The sequence below is a fragment of the Centruroides vittatus genome, unplaced genomic scaffold (assembly GCF_030686945.1).
Source record: "Centruroides vittatus isolate TY-2023 unplaced genomic scaffold, ASM3068694v2 contig_680, whole genome shotgun sequence".
Classification (NCBI taxonomy): domain Eukaryota; kingdom Metazoa; phylum Arthropoda; class Arachnida; order Scorpiones; family Buthidae; genus Centruroides; species Centruroides vittatus.
Window position 1 is genome coordinate 3,639,249 of NW_027122427.1, and position 20,208 is coordinate 3,659,456.

Consider the following 20,208-nt stretch of genomic DNA (forward strand, 5'->3'; position numbering starts at 1 on the left):
CGAATACTGTATCTATCACAGCAGAGAAGGGATTAGAGTCAAACACATAAAGATATCAATATATAAAATGTATGTAGATTTCTTATCCTTGAGATTGTTTAATATAGCAGATTGATTCTTAAGAAAATTGAATACTTTTGATCTATGACAAATACCACAATATAGAAAAGACTCATAAAAACACACACCTCTGAACCTTAAAAGTAAAATTCCAGAATAGTTTAAGGCAGATAAAAGACAAACGTTTTTGATCTACATAAGAGATCTTCAGGTTAAAGTGTTCTTCAGGTTTATTTGCATTAAACTATTCTGGAATTTTACTTTTAAAGTTCAGAGGTGTGCATTTTTATGATATAATATATTCCAGTCTTACAGTGTTTGAACTATAGAAAAGGCTATAATCTTGTGATAATGAAGAATAGTCAAATAAACAATGTTTGAAGATTTTCAACATAAGTGGATGAAATGAAAATAAGGTGGAAAGAATTTTGATCATTTTTAGAGAGAGCAATAATGATAGACCACCACTGATCAGAAATTAAGCCAAACTGAATGATATAGTTCAAAAATACAGGATAAAACAGTAGAAAGTAGCATTTAATAAAATGTTATAATAATAATAAAAATGGAATAAAATAAAAAATAAAATAAAAATTGGAATAAAATCAGAGGAAGAAGAGGATAATATCAGAATCCCGTAGTGAACTTGTGAAAAGGAGAATGAGATACAGTGGAACCTCGCTTAACGAGTACCGCATAACGAGCAAAACAAATTGTAAAAAAATGACTTGCTTAATGAGCGACATTTCACATAACAAGTGATGAGGAGAGGGGAAGTCCTGGAGTGTGTACATGCTACATCCAGTGGTGATATTCAGCAGGTTCGCACAGGTTCGTCCAAACCCGTTGATAAAATTTTCAGTTTTCCGAACCTTGTTAAACACACGTAACATTTCTCAGTGGTTTTGTTTCTTTTAAAAAATATATTAAAATATACATATTATACTCTGTAATACTACTAAACTAGAGTCTTACACCCCGTTTGCACCGAGCATTTCAATCTAGATTGTGAGCAAGGTCGGGGACTATGCCTTGGTGCAATCTCTCTCGACCGTTTCAATCTCAACCGAAACGAGGTTTAATCACGATCGATTCAAGAGAGTTCTTGAAACTAGATCCAGTCATAAGAGAGATCCCAGAATTCCACGTGCGTGAGATAATAGAAGATGGCTGCAGAACACATGTCGGGCTATGGACAGTGAAATAAAAAGGATATTGTATTTCGAGAGATGATATCTGTCTATTATCAGCAGTGCCATTCGGAGTGAAAATTTCTCTGCCTAAAAACAAAAAAAAAAAAAAAAGGTCAACAGCACTAATATACTACTGTTACCTGGTCTTCACCCAGTGCCCCTTACATTCCAAATATGCCACTGATTATTAGATGTATTGCAAGAAAAGGTATTGTATTTATTTCTAGCCAAAACTTCCATTTTGTTTGTCGGTGATTGTTAGGGAAAAATTTTCTGCTAGCAAACCCTTTGTTAAATATTTCGAATATCACCAGTGGCTACATCAGTCTGTGTTTAGCACTCGTTCCACTAGCATCTGTGTCGCTTGTGAACACACACTTTTAATGTTTTAAAATCAACAATTGAAAATACAGGATTACCAATTGAAAATATCACCTCATTTGGAGCTGATAATACACTGGTCAATTTTGGATGTAAATCTTCAATTTTTACAAAATTAAAAACAATTAACAATAATTTAATAAAAGCTAATTGTAACTGTCATATTTTCCATAATACTGCTAAATATGCATTAAAAACAATGAAATATAATGTGGAAAATTTAGTATTAAAAGTCTGTACTGAATTTTCATCAAATACCTGCAATATCAAAGAATTAAGAAATTGTTTTGATTTCCTGGATCAGTCATATGAAATATTGAAGCATATTTCTACTAGATGGGTAAGCTTATATAAAGCTATTGATACGTTATTGAAAAATTGGTCTGCTATTACCCTTTATTGTATAAATCAGGAAGAGGAAGAATGTAATTCTACAATCTGGACATTTGTGCAAGGTCATGAAAATAGTATTAATGATGGAAAATCCCTACCAGAACTGATGGTATGTTAGAAACAATATAGTGCAAAGAAAAGAATGGTGCTTTTATGGTTTAATAGTTAATCAGGCTCTTTTGGATTTTCCAGAAAATAAGAAAAAGTTATTCAAACAAGAAGCCAATAAGGTGTACTCACAAACATTGAAATATTTAAATGACTGCTATGATTTTGAATATGCATTTTTTATTTCAGTTCAAAAATTTAATTTAAAAAATAATGTTCCAACTATACAAGACTGCTGTGAACTTGATAATATATAAACAAAATTGACTTCAAAGTAAAAGGTGACAATGTTTTTAATGAACTTTGCACAATAAAGGAAAGAGTAGGAAATTTGAAGGACAAGTTAAGAGCAGAAAAAAAAATTATTCACAGTTATGGGCATTTATGTTAAAAAAAGGAAATCTTCCAAATTCAGAAAATAATTGAATTTATAATTAGCATTCCAACTTCTAATGTATGTATTGAAAAATGTCTCTCTTCAATGAATAACTTATGGTGGGGAAAAAAGAAAAAAACAGATTAACACCAGAAAATGTTAAAGCTGAACTACTAATTTGCAGTAACAAAAAATTAAATGTAAAAATTTTTACAAAAAAATAATAAAAATAAAAAAACTTTTAGAAACAGCTAGGAGCAATCAAAAATACAATTTTAAAGCAGTAAATAAAAAATAATATAATATTTATTTTTATGTAATTTTTCTCAATTATTTTCATATAGTTTATTAATATATGTATCCATAACTCATGTTAGTTTTTAAATTTTTATATTTATATTATATATTGTATCAGATACAATGTATCTTTTGTTACTTATTATTATTAATGATGGTATATGTTGTTATTTATTATTCTTACTTTTATGTATTATTTTTGCAATTAATATCAACATCAGACTGTTATTATTTTTGGATATGCCACATGTGATTATTGTATTACTTTAATAATATATCATGTACTGTATATGTTTACCTTCTAATTAAAAAAAATATTTATTTCCTATGTAACATCCTAATTTTAAAATGTCCAGGTCAGCAATTTTGAAAAGGTGGCAACATAATTACATTGTTGTATACTGTAATGTCATGAAATGTTTTACACAGACTAAGGAAGAACTAAATGACTGCAAAACAAACATTTACAAAATACTGTTTTATTAACATAGTAACATTTTTTTTGTTTGAAATGCCAAATAGGAAGGGTTATTTCCCAAACCTCCCAATGTTCATGGTCTTGCCATTAAGATTACTTTCTAGCAAGAAATTTTAGACTTATTATAATTATATAAATTAACCAATGTGACTTATATCATTGTTTCTGCATAAGACATTCAAAATTTCAATTAGAAAAAGAAAAAGCATGAACAAGCTTTATGTAACTGATAAGATTCTTTTTTGTTTCTATTTTACACTTTCCACTCTGTGGGCAATAATAAAGCCACCCCATTGTGGCCCTCATCACCCAGGCCCACAATGGGGTGGCTGGGTGATGAGGGATAGGCCAAACATGCCCAGGACAGGTCAGTCCCCCCAAAAAATTTCTGGGATTTTTTCTAATCCATCTAGATTTGATCCCAGGTTCCATAGAGCAATAAGTTGCCACCTTAATCACTTAAAAATCTGGCTGTCAACTGAGATTTGAATATCATAATTTTTATATGATTCCATAAAATTACAGGAAAGTTGATAAAATAAAAATCATTCATCTAAAATTATACTGAAAGTATTTCTTTAAGCTACATAATGTAGATCACATAAAATAACTTTTTACAAATATTATACATAAATTTCATTACAAATAAAATGAGAAATCAGTTTAAACTATTTAATAATTCCATGATTTTATATGGAATTAACTTACATGCACCTACGTAATCTAGAATAGCAGTTTCCAATTTATTTTAAAGGCAGGACCCTTTCCATCTTGATAATGTTTCAAAGCCTAACAAATTTACTGATTTAATAAAACAACAAATCAAAAATAATTTATTGAACATACAAAAAACAGATTAACAATAGACAATTAGTATTAATTCAAATTAGCAATTAACGTGAAGGATTAATTTTTACAATTGATTTTACCAATAGATGTACTGGGAGCTCAACTGGTAGCGGGAGAATTGAATTCATTAAAGTGAATGAATCTGTGGTACTGTTATTGTTTGATGCTTTGGAGCAGATGTTTACTGTAAACTGTATTATTTGTACATATCATACAATACATAAAATACATGATCAAAACAATCATATGATATGACTTTTAAAATCAGTGTCATGGAATACGTGAAGGAACTTTCAGGTGAACAAACAGCATATCGATTTGCAGTAGATCCAAACAGAGTAATATAGTAGTATAAACTGCTATATGAACATGCAAGCATTCGAATATTGCAACCTCTAAGTCAAAGTTCCTCTAACAAGAATAAATAATTTAGTATTCAAATACAAAAATCTGAATACACAGTAAAGGATCCAATACAATTTGATTCTCTCACTTCTCTCACCATTAAACTCAAGAAATTTTATTTTCCACAAATGTGTGCCATGCAGGAGCCATATTCTGGTCTCTTGTCTCTCACAAGCCAGTCGCCAATTGACTAATCCATATGATTAGCCAATCAGTAACCGGTTTGTGAGAGACAAAAGACCAGAGACAGTGACCAGAATACGGTCCCAGGATCTGTGTATAAGTCCCCCTTTTTTTACAGAATATTAATCATCTTTTTTAAACTTTATTTAAATAAACTTTCCATACTTATTTTAAACTATTAATTACAGCTCAAAAACTAATTTTACCGAAGAATCCTAGGGTTCCATAGAATGCAACCACCAATCTGAGATTTGGTCAGTGACTATTGTAGGTATACCCGATTGTAATATTTATTTATAATTTCTATGATACAAGACTGTTTACTATTACATTTTAAACCATAACTTAATTCTCATCTATCCCCAATTTTCATGATATAATCACCTTGAATAAATATTTCATTCATTACTCTATATTAGAAATTATAGAACGTGAACATTAAAAAGAATATAAATCTTCCAGAAACAATTCCTAATTCGAATATCGTTAATAGAACAATTTTTCATTTCTTTACTGTCATATATCACAAAATTTACTATTTTATTATGAAAACAAAGGCAAAGGAAAAAGAAAACGACCTATCTGACAGGTTTTAATTCCATTTTGAAATCTTTAGTCTATGAAATGTTCGTATTCTTACCCATCGCGTTTCCAATTCTCAAGATATCTTTCAAATGTTTCGTTGCTTCGCTTGCATTAACTATCAATTCTTTATTCATATCAAAATAACCAATTACATAAAATAATAAAGCAAACTTCTACCTATCATTCTCAACGCATATTTCGCTCCATTTCTTAATTGCTTAGTTGCTTACAGCGACGTCTACAAATATTTTTACTTTATTTTTAAAGATTTTGGGATTTCAATAATAATAATTTTTGTTTTTAATTAATCAAAATAGAATATTTTAATTTTTTTAAGGTAATAAAAATTTTTTTATGTAATTTTGAAATGTGTAGCTTATCGATTATATAAAACAATATATATAAATTATATACGTATTGATTGGTATGGTTAAGGTCAATTTCCTCGAATCTCATTTCCCCGAATCTTATTCGAGTCACGTCATCACTCTTTGTTTAATCGTTGGAATTATACTGTATTTCCAAAGAATCATTGTATACACTGTATAATGATTAATACATGACAAGAAAAAGGAGTGCTAGTAGAAAACACATACACATATGTATATGTATATATATTGCCTATATATTGTATCAATAGAATATTAATACTTACGCTTTATTTAAAATTTTACTGCGAATACTCTTCACGTGTTTTATTATAGGCTTTAAAAAATTAATGACGTATCTAAATATTAACTTTTTAAAACTCTTCTCGCCCTGTGGGCAGTTGAATGCTTTTTATCAAGCCATCGTGGGATTGGCCAAACCAAAGGACTTGGCCGATCCCACGATGGCCTGCGCTGATTTGGACATGTCCGACGATCGCCCAGATACAGTTGCCAACATTGCCTTCCATGTAGAGGTTAACGACCGACGACCGCGCGGAAGACAGAGACAGCGATCGATGGCAAGATGCCATCAACGTAGACCTGAAGGCTCTGCACCTGAACCCAGACCACGCACTTGATCGAGCAAGATGGCGTTCGATGATCCGAATAGCGGTCCCTACACTAGCGCTAGTAGGACAATGCTAAGAAGAAGAAGAAGAAATCGTGGGATAGGCCAGGATCATAATGGGGCGACCGGGTGGTGAGGAAATTCCTGAGGTTTATCGAACCGCCCAGATTCGTTTCCGAATTCTCTTGAGCGGTAAGCTGATACCAAATATCTTATGTATATTCTATTTATATCCACTTCGATCGATACACGAAACTCAAACTGAAAGCGGGAGTAGTGAAAATTGCGTTATCTATTGGACTAGAATATAAAATTCTCCAAGCTGGTAGAGGTGTAATGCGTGAGGCTGATCGCTTTAAACTTTGTCATTGAAAGTATTCAGATATATCAACATTCATAGTTTTAAAACCTGAAATAATTTTTTGGAAAAATATTTAAATGTGGCCTTTGTAAAACGAGTGACCAGATATGAAAAATGAAAGTCAAAGCAAAACAAAACTCAGAAAAATCTCGCATTTCTAACTTTTTCTTAACATAGCACAAATTTACTGAAATACTTACTTTTCTATGTTAGTATTATCAATGTATTAGATACTAAAGAAAAATATGAGTAAGTAGATTTTATTTCGTGGAATTGTTTCAATTACGAATTTAAAATGCATGAAAGTTTATCTATAGAATCAACTTATGCCTTGCATTAATATATAGACTTAAACTAATTTTCAACGTAGAACGTAGTTGGATTTTTAAATTTTCATCGGTCAATCTATTATGACTCTTACATTGAACAATCTTCAGTTTTGAGAAAAAAGATTCACAAAGATAGGTGGTTCTCATTGCAGCTGTAATGCTCTTCGCCAATTATTTTAGGTTAGGGAATTTATCATTACAGACGTATTTTCTTTTTTATAAAACTGAAATTGGCCTCAAACTGGAGATCTATTAACTCCATCTGCAAATTTGTTGAGCTGATTCCACAACAATGTCAAATGAACATAGGAAAATATTAAATATATTCTCATAATTTTTTAAATATGAAAGTTTCTCTTGAAATTCTCTTAGTAAATTAGTAATTTTGTGAGGTTTCCGACTGGGGGCTTACCATGTCAAGAGGGTCGAGCGGTCGCGAGGGGTCGTATATGGGCGATCGGCACTGAGACAGACTCTACGGTTACAAGAAACCGTTTATTTGACACGAAAGAAGCTGACAAGATTTCCGCGATCTTGGAAGTTCTAGGTCTGGGAGCAGACTCTGGGTCTTCCTCTCCTTTCCGAGATAGTTCCATTTTGAAAGAGTGTCCCTGGGTCGCGAATGGCCACTTCCCTCGACGACTCTCGACGACTCCGAGACGATGCGGTCGACTTCCGTTGATGGAAAGATGTCGATCCGAGGTCGGGAGACGGAGACGAAGATGGGCACGAGACACACACACAACAATAGATCCGTCACTTGGAACTTTCGGGAGAAGAAGCCCCCGTGTCCTTGAATTCTCAGGTTTTATCTGTTTTCCTCCGATTCCACTTTCCGATTGGTCTCTCCTCGTCACATGGTGACAATTCGAAACCTGTCGGGGGCGCGGGAGAGGTCAAAATCGAAGTTTAATTCGATTCCCATTCGGAGATAGACGATCTACGTTTCTCCATTGTTCTATTGTTTAAAAGTTCGCGTCGTTTTCATTAAGAAAAACTATTTCTAACTTCTATTTTTTTTCTCTAAAAAAAAAATAATAATATTCTCCTAAAAATAAATGATTTTAACGCGAATTTCAGTGAGGTTCGGACCTATCCAGAGCCTCACAATTTCTTGTGCATATTTTATTTAATAAATGTTTTCTGCCACTATTAAATTTATGTAATAATAGAAAGTGGACTGTATTTTTTGATTTTAACTAACTTTCGTAAAGTTTAAGTGAATGCTTTTATGTTTTGTAACAGTCTGTGGTCGGTTTGTTTTCACCTTGAAACTGCTTATTAAGTTCGTTTAATTTCATTGTGATATCTGTGAGAAAACATAAATTCAAAAGCCGCTATCCATCATATAATTTAGGAACATTCTAAACATTTTCATTCATGAAAATTCGAATTTCTTCCCTCAAATTCCAAAATCTTTCTAAGCATTTTCCACGATTTATGTGTAAGAAAGCAAATCGCTGTTCTCAGATTCCAGTTCTTGAGGATAATGTTGTGCTTCAAAGAATTATTTTTCATTGTGTTTACTGTTTTAACAACAACCGACATCACGTGGTTCATATTACATACTTGCACACACAAATTTTTGAGGTGCCAAAAACAATGACAAATGAAAAGCTCCGAAGATTTTAAACTTTTTTCTATGGCTTCTCTATGCCCAAAAATAAATTTAACGGCTCTAATATTCTTGCTGATCATTGAAGCTGCGTCATCTGTGGTGATTCCAATTACATTTGTCTGAAAATCTTGACATCTTCTGGAACATAAAAAATAAAATTAATTAAAAATAAAATTTTACCTAATCACATAAAATAAAATTACTCAGCGTTTATTTGGTTCAGTTTGTATTGGGTTATTTGTTAACGTTTCAATATGTTTAAGCTACTAATAAAACAACAAGTTTGTGGTAATTATAAATGCGGCAGTAATGAATTTAACACTTCATTACTCTATAAAATTTATGTAAATTAGTAGAAATAGCTAAACAAAATAACGTTATAAAAAATGGCTGCATTTTGAAATGACCTACAGCAGTGTTTTCAAATCTGTGGGGTGCGCGACTATTGCAAGGGGGCGCGCAGCGTTAACCAAATTATCAATTTTTGATACAAACAAATTGATGTCGAAAAAATGAATCAGCAAAACGCTTATACCTAATTCACAACCCTAGTCGGAATGACTAGGAATGCTAAAAATCATCCATACTCTTGCCGAAACGTCTGGACAAAAGTCAAACTCCGATAATATTATAAAGCACTCAGCAAATCATTATATATATATACGTACTTAACACCTTACACTTGCCGAGAAAAAATATATTTATTTGCAACAAACACGCAAACGTTTTCAGCCTGATTTACAGGCCATCTTCAGGCTTGGAATACATTTGAAATTAAAATTCCATCCATGGAATACAAAAATTCAAATTCAAAATTAAATAAGGAACAATCAAAATAAAACATTGAATAACTAACATAAAGCAAAAAATAACAAAAAATATATAAAAATGTAACAAATGAATACGTAAGCATTAATAAATGCAAACTTCTAAGACATACAATAAAACCACTATATTGATTGGTTAGAGCCCTTATTAAACTTCTTAACCATAAACTTCCATGCAGAGGGAAGACTTTCTGCGTCCCTCGCATTAAGACAGCCTTCTTGTAATCTACTTCTAAAAATCTGCAACTTTTCCGCTGTCAAGGCTAATGATGGAGACGATAAAGGATTTATGATGGCCGCCTCATTCCATTTGACCGTAGCTCCTGGCGCTTGCGCCATTTGGGACAAAACTGTTGCATTAGACCCCTTTCTGATATTATAACCATGCTCCTTGATTCTAATTCCTAAACTTCTAGTGGTTACTCCGATGTAATCTTTTTTAACGCCCAATTGCATGTTTTCATACGGAATTTTATAAACTCCTGCTTTCTCTTCTGCCTTTATAACATCTTTATCATTCCTGAGGATTTTGTATAAATTAGGGGCCCTTTTTATAAGCATCCTCGAACTTTTTCTGTGTGCTATTTCTTTCATGACTGTATTCATATTTTCATTATATGTAAACTTTACAAACTTATTGGGAGCATTCTTAAAACATCCTTTCTTGATGTTGTGTTCATATTTCTTAATTATTCCTAGAATTGTACTTTTTTGGTAACCTAGGGTCCTGGCTACATTTATTATTCTATTTATTTCTTTCGTCCTGTCTTGTACTCTTTCGCAATACAAAAAGGCTCTTCTTATTAAAGCTCTGAAAGCTGCAATTTTATATTTATACGGATCCTTGGATTGGGAGGGAATATACAATGGGCTGTGGGATGGTTTAATAAAAACACTAGTGGACAAGTGGCCTTTTTTGAATGTGATATCGATGTCGAGAAAATGCAGATTCAAGGAACTTTTCTGCTCCAACCTTAAAGTAAGGCCATCATTGTTATCATTGATCTTATCTAAAAAATCCTTAATTCTGCTGTTACTTCTCCATAATATAAGTAGGTCATCAACGTATCTGCTGAAATACACGATATCATCCTTAAAACCATGAAAAATTCTTCTTTCCAGCCTCCTAACTACCAATTCGCATAGGATCCCTGAGAGTGGACTTCCCATAGGGACCCCTCTTCTCTGTCTGTAGACCTGTCCATTAAACACGAAACAAGACTCCCGGCAGACCAAACTAGTTAAACTCTCTACTTCTTCTGTATAACTAAGCAATTCCGAGTTATTGCTGTATAAGAAATCCAATAGTGCCTCCTCGCACGATTCTATCCTTACTGACGGATACATGCTCTCATAGTCGAAAACCGTTGCAACTTCATCCTCCATTAATGCTATACTTTGCAGATCCTTAACCACCTTCATAGGATCACGGGCAACAAGAGTATCCGTGTCTAGTTGCAAGGATAAGTATTCATGCAATTTCTTTTCTAACACAAATGTGGGACCCCTGCACTTCTCTACAACAGGTCTTATTTCTTTACCGGTTTTATGCACCTTCGCGAAAGCAAATAATCTAGGTGTTCCTGGCCTAGGGTTCCTGCATTTCTTGAGAAAAGGCAAAGCTTTGGAAAGCTTAGAGACCTCCAGTTTCCTGACCCTTCTATCCAAGCTTCCAATAAGATTGCTGTTGATCTTTTCACACTCCGTCTTTTCGATGTAATCCATTAGTGCTTCGTTATATGTACGCCTTTTCATGATGACTAGTTGTTTACTTTTGTCAGCCCTAGTCAAGACCAAATCATTATGTTTTAACCAATTCTTCGTGAGCCGGATGTCACTACTCCTAAAATCCTGCTTACGGCCCCTCTGCCTGTTGTTGAGGACTGCTTTCCATCTGAAGTACTCTTTTTCTAAATCGTCTAGCCCAACAATGCCTCTTTCAATTTCCTGTACTGAGGTTTCCCAATTCATAGCCTCCACAGGTACAAAATTTGGGCCTTTTATTAGAAGCTTCTTAATTCTTCCTGGTACCTCAATTTGGTACAACAAAAGGTTAGAAGTACAAAGAAAAATCTTATTGCTTTCCGCGCGTGGGACCAAATTGAGGTACCAGGAAGAATTAAGAAGCTTCTAATAAAAGGCCCAAATTTTGTACCTGTGGAGGCTATGAATTGGGAAACCTCAGTACAGGAAATTGAAAGAGGCATTGTTGGGCTAGACGATTTAGAAAAAGAGTACTTCAGATGGAAAGCAGTCCTCAACAACAGGCAGAGGGGCCGTAAGCAGGATTTTAGGAGTAGTGACATCCGGCTCACGAAGAATTGGTTAAAACATAATGATTTGGTCTTGACTAGGGCTGACAAAAGTAAACAACTAGTCATCATGAAAAGGCGTACATATAACGAAGCACTAATGGATTACATCGAAAAGACGGAGTGTGAAAAGATCAACAGCAATCTTATTGGAAGCTTGGATAGAAGGGTCAGGAAACTGGAGGTCTCTAAGCTTTCCAAAGTTTTGCCTTTTCTCAAGAAATGCAGGAACCCTAGGCCAGGAACACCTAGATTATTTGCTTTCGCGAAGGTGCATAAAACCGGTAAAGAAATAAGACCTGTTGTGGAGAAGTGCAGGGGTCCCACATTTGTGTTAGAAAAGAAATTGCATGAATACTTATCCTTGCAACTAGACACGGATACTCTTGTTGCCCGTGATCCTATGAAGGTGGTTAAGGATCTGCAAAGTATAGCATTAATGGAGGATGAAGTTGCAACGGTTTTCGACTATGAGAGCATGTATCCGTCAGTAAGGATAGAATCGTGCGAGGAGGCACTATTGGATTTCTTATACAGCAATAACTCGGAATTGCTTAGTTATACAGAAGAAGTAGAGAGTTTAACTAGTTTGGTCTGCCGGGAGTCTTGTTTCGTGTTTAATGGGCAGGTCTACAGACAGAGAAGAGGGGTCCCTATGGGAAGTCCACTCTCAGGGATCCTATGCGAATTGGTAGTTAGGAGGCTGGAAAGAAGAATTTTTCATGGTTTTAAGGATGATATCGTGTATTTCAGCAGATACGTTGATGACCTACTTATATTATGGAGAAGTAACAGCAGAATTAAGGATTTTTTAGATAAGATCAATGATAACAATGATGGCCTTACTTTAAGGTTGGAGCAGAAAAGTTCCTTGAATCTGCATTTTCTCGACATCGATATCACATTCAAAAAAGGCCACTTGTCCACTAGTGTTTTTATTAAACCATCCCACAGCCCATTGTATATTCCCTCCCAATCCAAGGATCCGTATAAATATAAAATTGCAGCTTTCAGAGCTTTAATAAGAAGAGCCTTTTTGTATTGCGAAAGAGTACAAGACAGGACGAAAGAAATAAATAGAATAATAAATGTAGCCAGGACCCTAGGTTACCAAAAAAGTACAATTCTAGGAATAATTAAGAAATATGAACACAACATCAAGAAAGGATGTTTTAAGAATGCTCCCAATAAGTTTGTAAAGTTTACATATAATGAAAATATGAATACAGTCATGAAAGAAATAGCACACAGAAAAAGTTCGAGGATGCTTATAAAAAGGGCCCCTAATTTATACAAAATCCTCAGGAATGATAAAGATGTTATAAAGGCAGAAGAGAAAGCAGGAGTTTATAAAATTCCGTATGAAAACATGCAATTGGGCGTTAAAAAAGATTACATCGGAGTAACCACTAGAAGTTTAGGAATTAGAATCAAGGAGCATGGTTATAATATCAGAAAGGGGTCTAATGCAACAGTTTTGTCCCAAATGGCGCAAGCGCCAGGAGCTACGGTCAAATGGAATGAGGCGGCCATCATAAATCCTTTATCGTCTCCATCATTAGCCTTGACAGCGGAAAAGTTGCAGATTTTTAGAAGTAGATTACAAGAAGGCTGTCTTAATGCGAGGGACGCAGAAAGTCTTCCCTCTGCATGGAAGTTTATGGTTAAGAAGTTTAATAAGGGCTCTAACCAATCAATATAGTGGTTTTATTGTATGTCTTAGAAGTTTGCATTTATTAATGCTTACGTATTCATTTGTTACATTTTTATATATTTTTGTTATTTTTTGCTTTATGTTAGTTATTCAATGTTTTATTTTGATTGTTCCTTATTTAATTTTGAATTTGAATTTTTGTATTCCATGGATGGAATTTTAATTTCAAATGTATTCCAAGCCTGAAGATGGCCTGTAAATCAGCTGAAAACGTTTGCTGTTTGTTGCAAATAAATATATTCTTTCTCGCCAGTCGGAATGACTAGGAATGCTAAAAATCATCCATACTCTTGCCGAAACGTCTGGACAAAAGTCAAACTCCGACGATCAATATACTATATTTAATAAGACATATTGTTTTGTAAGCTATTAAATAAATTTTATGGACAGTATTTATAAAATTAGACTGTTTTAAAAATTGTGGGGAGCAACAATTTTTTCTGAAAAAGATGGGGCGGAGGGACAAAGCCTAGGCGGTGATCCTCTTCGATTTTCCTCAACCCGTCCTTCTGTCCCCGAATTACCAGATTAGACACTTTTCACCCGGACTCGAATCTTTTCCCGGACGTGATCGTCTCTTACCCGGATGTGACCACGGTCTTCTGACACTCGGTCGACTACGACGGATTAGACACCCGATTGTGAATACCCGAACGTGATACTTTCACTCACCGGACGCGACATTCGGCCGACTTTTCATCCCAAACAGCTGTTATGAGGATTGAGCTTCCTGTTAAGGTTAGGTTAGGCTAGGCTAGGTCAGATCCTTCGCTCTTCTCATATCATCGGAAAAAAGCTGTTTGCTAAAGGTAATAATGTTGACCTTAGATAATAAATAAACTTCTCGCTTTCTCACTGACTTTGTGTTTTGTAGGAACATTTGGGAGGGTGAAGAATCTCCCTCCTCAACTTTACCACGAAAAGGACAAAGTGACCATTTATCGTACAAGTGAATATTTTCCAAAATTTCCGATGGTAAGAACTCTTTCGTTTTCTTTTTCTACACATCTTATTCTCGTATCGTAATTTACTGTTTTTCTGTTTTTAGACACGCCGAAGATGTTCTTCGATCACACACACACACACACACACGCACGGACATAACATCACTGTGCACGAAAGATATACACCGTTTAACCTTTACTCGAATTCTCGCACTCACGCACTTACACGTCAAGCGCCTTGTTCTGTATAATTTGACACAACGAAACAACCCGAGCACTCGCTTCTCACAAATCCAACCCTTGGCGGCCGAAGGGGCTCTGGTAATCACAACTTGCATCGGTTAAATGGAACTTCAGACATCAGCATCATAAGAAAATAAATGTCGTTCTAGATTTTTAGAATTAATTCTTACTGTTATTATTTGTTTATTTAATATAGGTCTACTATTTAATAATTTTTGAAATTTGTTTATGATGAACATAGGCGGTGAATGACGAACCAATTGTTTTATTTTCAATATCCTGAATGTTAATATTGTGAAAAATTAAAATTTTTTTAACGTTATGTTCTAAAGATAAATTAAATAAACGTGACAAAGTGATAGAAACCGTCTCGGAAACAAAAGTATCGCGTCATCCGTCCTATTCACCAGGTAAACTATTTATAGAAGTTATTACACAGTATAAGAACTAAAGAGATCATAGTTTCCATTTAATTCGTTACCTTTTATATAATTTTTAATTTATGTAGGAATATAAATAATAAAGATTTGAACAAATATAAAAATTTGATTTTATTTTGTAAACTTCAAAAAACGCATAAAACATATACACTACATAGTTAAATTATTACAGTAATTATTAAAAAACAAAATATATTTTGAAAAATAATAATTAACATTATTTCACATATTTGGATAATATGCACGTTGTACTCCTACTCGAAGAGCATTGTTAACAGTAATTCAGGCGTATATATATATATTTTTTTTAACCAAAAAGTTTAAGTCTAAATGTTATAAAACGATTTATTATTTTTATTTTAATGTTACAACATTCTTTAAAATAAATTTTCCGAATTTTAACATCAGAAGTTATAATTTCAATTAAGAAATCCTTACAGTTTTGGTTCTTCTTTAAAAGAATTTTCTCCAAATATCTGAATTATGTTTCCATGTAGAAAAACAATTATATATTTGCTTTTAGCACCATAAACTAAAGAACTTTTTGTAACTACTGAGAGATTCTAATTTTGTTAAATTTGTATCTACATCAGTGGCATCTTTGGAGCATACAGATTCAAAACATTCATTGCATGTTTTCTCATTCTCTATTATGTTCGATAATATATAGCCTGCAATATGATATAATACGTTATTTTCTGTATTACCACATTCATTGTATCTCATTCTTCTGTTTTAATGTTTTCAATCCTTCTTTCAATTTTCTAGTTTCGTCAACTGTAGTTTTTCCCATTAATCATCAGGAAAATGTTGAAAATCAAATTAAGTGTATAATTTCAGGTATTAAGACAGCACATTTTGATTTAAACAATTTATGCTATTACTTGTGTAATTGCATGGAACTTATAAAATAATTATGCAATTACGGGGGTAATCCCAAAAGTAAGGTCTCTTATTTTTTTAAATACAAACAAACGTTTATACAAAAATAAAGTTCATATCATTTTAACACTCTTACATTCGCAAAAAATGCGAGCCTTAGTTAATATATTATTACAATTAGGACATTTAGTTTGTAGATATTCTAAATATTTATTGCTTATTAATATCCAATTTTTATTCAGTCTAAGGTGGACAAAGACTTTTTTAACATTAAACGCTAAACATGTGAACATATAATTAAATGGATATTTTAGAATCTTTTTATACCAGCCTGGGTGAAATCTTTTTTGGATGTCATCTATATCTTGAACAATGGAATTTTCTAATACTCGGTATATTAATAGACTACTCTGTTCTTCATTAGCATCTACTTGTTCCATGAATAATCTCAAGGAAAACCTATAAGTATTTAGTATTCTTGAAAGTTATAATATCCAATTCTTATTTAGTTCTTTATTCGTTGATTTTTGGTATAGCAATTGTAACAATTTTGTTGTTAGATTCTCTGCTTTTTGAATTTTCAATAAAAACTTAATATATCTCTTTATTAATGTTGTATTTACCCTAAATCTATTAAGTTCAAGTCTTAAGGCACTCCCTGAGATATTGTTTTCTAATTGAAAGATTCTCCGAATAAATTTGTTTTGAATTTTCTCAAATTTATTGAAATTGTTAATACTCCATATTGGAGCAGCATAGCTTAACGAGTTCATTATTATTGAGTTAAAAAATATAAAATGTATCTGGAGATTCTTTATTTTAGTCTTACTAAATAATATAATTAAATTATTTATTCGATTATTGGCCTTAAGAACAGTTTTCTTATATTGTTTTTCGAAGGCAACATTTGGAGTAAATATTATTCCTAATATTTAACTTCATTAACTATCTTCAATTCATCCTGATTTATAAAAAAGTATGAGAACATATTGAAGTATTGAAATATTAAATTATATTTAAAATCTGTAGATATAAGTAATTTTTATAGCTTTTTAACCTTCCTAAAATAAATAAAAAAACAGGTGTGTTTATACATTTGTTACAGACTAGAATTCGGTGTGTATCTATAGTAACTACAGAAACTTCCTCTAAACTCCATATTTTAAATATCACCAGCCACGTGAATTTTTTGACAAGGCATACTCAAAGATAAGGCAGAAAGCTACCACTGCACCATGCCTTCCTGCTCGGCATTGGCGTGTGTCTCTCTTAGTTGGATCCGGCCGCAACACTGACGAGAAATCCCATCGAGACACTGCAGCATAGATCACCAAGCCTCCCCACCACGACAAGGTGGAGACACGACGGGGAGGAAAAACTACCCCCTGCTTTGTTGGCGTATTCCTATCTCCCTTCCCGTCACTGACCAGGGTACTTATGGGTTAAGAGGACACCAGTTGGAAATTGCGATTTTTCCGAATAATGCAAGTTTTTATTTAGAAAAATTTATTATATCTAAATTGTCATTTATTTATTTATTATTGTAATAATATATAATTTTGTTTGTGATCTTATGTTCATTGTATCGCAGTGTTTTGTTTTTTTAAAGCTTTGTTGCAACTGTCGTCTCCACTTGGCACGGTCTTTGGCATCTTCCGGGTTGAGGTTGACAATGCGCATGTCTTCCCTGATGGTATCCATCCATCGTTTCTTGGGCCTTCCGCGTGGGCGGCGTCCTCCTGGGTTCAGTTGCATGGCTGTTTTTGTTATTGTAATAATATATAATTTTGTTTGTGATCTTATGTTCATTGTATCGCAGTGTTTTGTTTTTTGGAAATGATTTTGCTACACTAATCAAGGAGTGTATCCACTAGGGGCAGTAATAATAATAAATAAATAAATAAATAATTTAGAAATATTTAGAAAAATTTAGAAAAATATTTAGTCAGTATTTAACTAATTTCAAAAACTACTTACTTGAACAGTAACAACTTAATTTTGTCTTTAAGTATTAAAAATAAAAAGAATCATCGGACGAAAAAATTACAACTTAAACAGTAAATTTTCTTCTTTTTAGAGTTAAATTTACTAGTCTGGCGTCCTCTTAACCCATAAGTCCCGGTCAGATCACACGAGAATGTGGCAGATAGGAAGTACCCCGGGGGCACCACGAGGAGGTAAGGCTAGGAGGATTTGGGTTTCCGCCCCCATTTAGTCCGGAGAGACGCGTATTTCGTCTCTCCGCATTAAATGAAATCCAACAAATAAGACGCCCGATTGTCATATTACATTCTTATTATTTATATTGTCGATTGTTTATTGTTTCGTCAATCGGTATATTGATATTTTCACAGAAATTTTTGCAATTTATAAATCAAAATCTTCACAATTATATTAATGTATAATTAATGAATTAAATTATTGCAGACAATTTGTAAATTCGTTCTAGCAACAACATTCTCCATTGCAACTTTTTAAATTTACATAAATTCATAAGTCAAGGATAAACATTCACTTTTTCTAAACATTTCTTGTCATTGTCTTAACGGTAACCACAAAGAGTTAATTATTTCACAGAGAAATCTTCGTTTTTGTCATCTTCTGTCCAAGTAGATTTGTAATTTTAAAGACTTCATATCAGATATTGTATATCACATAGTATAAATATTAAACTATATCAATACTCATATTAATTGATGTATACTGATTATTTTTATTTACATTTTAACCAATTTTTAATGAATGAATATATCATCCGAATATAAAATAAAAACTTTACATACATAGATGATTGTTAATACTTCACTTTTCTCACATACTGTAAATAAACAACTTCTACTTAACTAAAAATATCAGTATATAACAACTCGCATAAAACTCAAAAACTTAAGACGATATACAAATAAACAGTATATCGTCTTTGGCCGAAATATTTTTTATATATTCTTAATATCACTAACCTTTTATTAATTTTAATTTGTTTCCAGACAACGAACACGAAGCTTTCGTTCCAATATCTCTAACATATTGTTTGGTAGAATAATGGCGGCTCAGTCATGTAATCACAAACTGTAGAAAGTGTATCGTGCATATACAGTTTATACTGATGTTCACGAATTAAATGTATTTTCGTCGGATAATAAAAACTGATTTACGCGCCGTTATTTTATGTTAAAATAACAAGTTTAAATATATTTTTGTTATTAACGCAAAATATCACATTCTTTTATTTTTTATTTTGTATTTTTATTTAATCACTCTCTATATTTATTTTTGTTTTTATATTTTTGTTTTATTTATATGGTAATATAATTATGTCGCAAGTTATTCTATATTGTAAACCTTCATATTTTTAATTTTCTTTGATATTCAAATGTTGATCCATCTGAGGATGATTTGTGAAATAGTTGAAATCATTAATGAAAATTAAAAGTTTCTCAGTAGATAAAAGTTTATTCTATTAGTTACTTACAATTTAGATAGTTTCCTAGCATTTTTATTGGCCATTGTGCTGCTTATAGACTTATTATTTCTTCTATTATTATCAAATATTCTAACAACAACAATTTTTTTTAATTTTCTACATGCTGAGAAATGTTTTTTTTTTCCACATAACAGTAGTAAATGCAGCAGCTGTTTGGAAGGATGCAGGAGTCTTAAATATTTAGGCATATTGGGAAAAAGTAGGAATTGTATCCTGTCTTAGTGTTGGTTGTAAACGTTTCTCCGTACGTTTTCTTCCCTTAATAATTACATCATATGTCCTTAGGGGCTATCCATAAATGACGTCTATACTGGAAGGGAGGGATGAAGTTAACCTATATCTATAAATTTTGAAATTAGAAAACTTAAATTGAATTTACAGGTATTCGCTATCAGAAGCAAAAAAGTAATAAGAAAACGATTTTTCTGCTTATCCAATTTAGTTCTCATTATCATTTCGGAAGCAGGAACTGAGCAGCTAATCAAATGCAAACGAATGTAAAGATCTGTAGGGAAAAAAATAAAAGCTGATAACAACGATAACTACACGTCTTAAAAATGAATATGATATTCTTTAATTTAAATCAGAACTTAACTTTAAATATTTTATAAATTTTCGGGATTTTGTATTACGTTTTGTGTTTTAATTTATTTTAATTCATTATATTATCTAAAATTTTAGAATTTATAACATCTTGGCTAATAGATTATTAATTATGAGTAAGCAATTCTAAATATTTATAGACTA

The 20,208-nt window shown here is 32.5% G+C and overlaps 3 protein-coding genes across 4 annotated transcripts in view; 1 reads left to right on the plus strand and 2 right to left on the minus strand.

The window, feature by feature from the left end:
* Positions 1-5,572, minus strand: part of LOC136980217 (enhancer of mRNA-decapping protein 4-like) — an 89,250-nt gene extending 83,678 nt beyond the window's left edge. The window contains exon 1 of one of the 2 annotated variants that reach the window (XM_067276305.1): positions 5,486-5,572. In XM_067276305.1, the coding sequence (XP_067132406.1) occupies positions 5,486-5,492 (7 nt within the window). In that variant the 5' untranslated portion in view covers positions 5,493-5,572. Of the gene's footprint in view, positions 1-5,363 lie in introns of both variants that reach the window. The other variant, XM_067276304.1, reaches the window with a different exon arrangement.
* A 2,863-nt stretch (positions 5,573-8,435) lies between these two features.
* Positions 8,436-11,413, minus strand: LOC136980237 (uncharacterized). The gene is made up of 3 exons (XM_067276331.1): positions 10,077-11,413; positions 8,632-8,753; positions 8,436-8,494 (listed from the first exon to the last, which is right to left on the minus strand). The coding sequence occupies exons 1-3, from the start codon at positions 11,411-11,413 to the stop codon at positions 8,436-8,438; spliced, it is 1,518 nt and encodes a 505-aa protein (XP_067132432.1).
* A 195-nt stretch (positions 11,414-11,608) lies between these two features.
* LOC136980238 (uncharacterized) lies at positions 11,609-14,421 on the plus strand. Its single transcript, XM_067276332.1, has 2 exons — positions 11,609-12,945; positions 14,343-14,421. Exons 1-2 carry the CDS (start codon positions 11,609-11,611, stop codon positions 14,419-14,421), a joined length of 1,416 nt encoding a protein of 471 aa, XP_067132433.1.
* The last annotated feature ends 5,787 nt before the right edge of the window (positions 14,422-20,208 follow it).

Coding starts and splice junctions, on each gene's coding strand:
- LOC136980237 (XM_067276331.1), bottom strand. CDS start 11,413: ATGAATTGGGAAACCTCAGTACAGGAAATTGAAAGAGGCATTGTTGGG. Junction 8,754..10,076: donor TTTAAGAATGCTCCCAATAA/GTTTGTAAAGTT, acceptor TTTATGTTCCAG/AAGATGTCAAGATTTTCAGA. Junction 8,495..8,631: donor TAGAGAAGCCATAGAAAAAA/GTTTAAAATCTT, acceptor AATTCTTTGAAG/CACAACATTATCCTCAAGAA.
- LOC136980238 (XM_067276332.1), top strand. CDS start 11,609: ATGAATTGGGAAACCTCAGTACAGGAAATTGAAAGAGGCATTGTTGGG. Junction 12,946..14,342: donor TTTAAGAATGCTCCCAATAA/GTTTGTAAAGTT, acceptor TGTGTTTTGTAG/GAACATTTGGGAGGGTGAAG.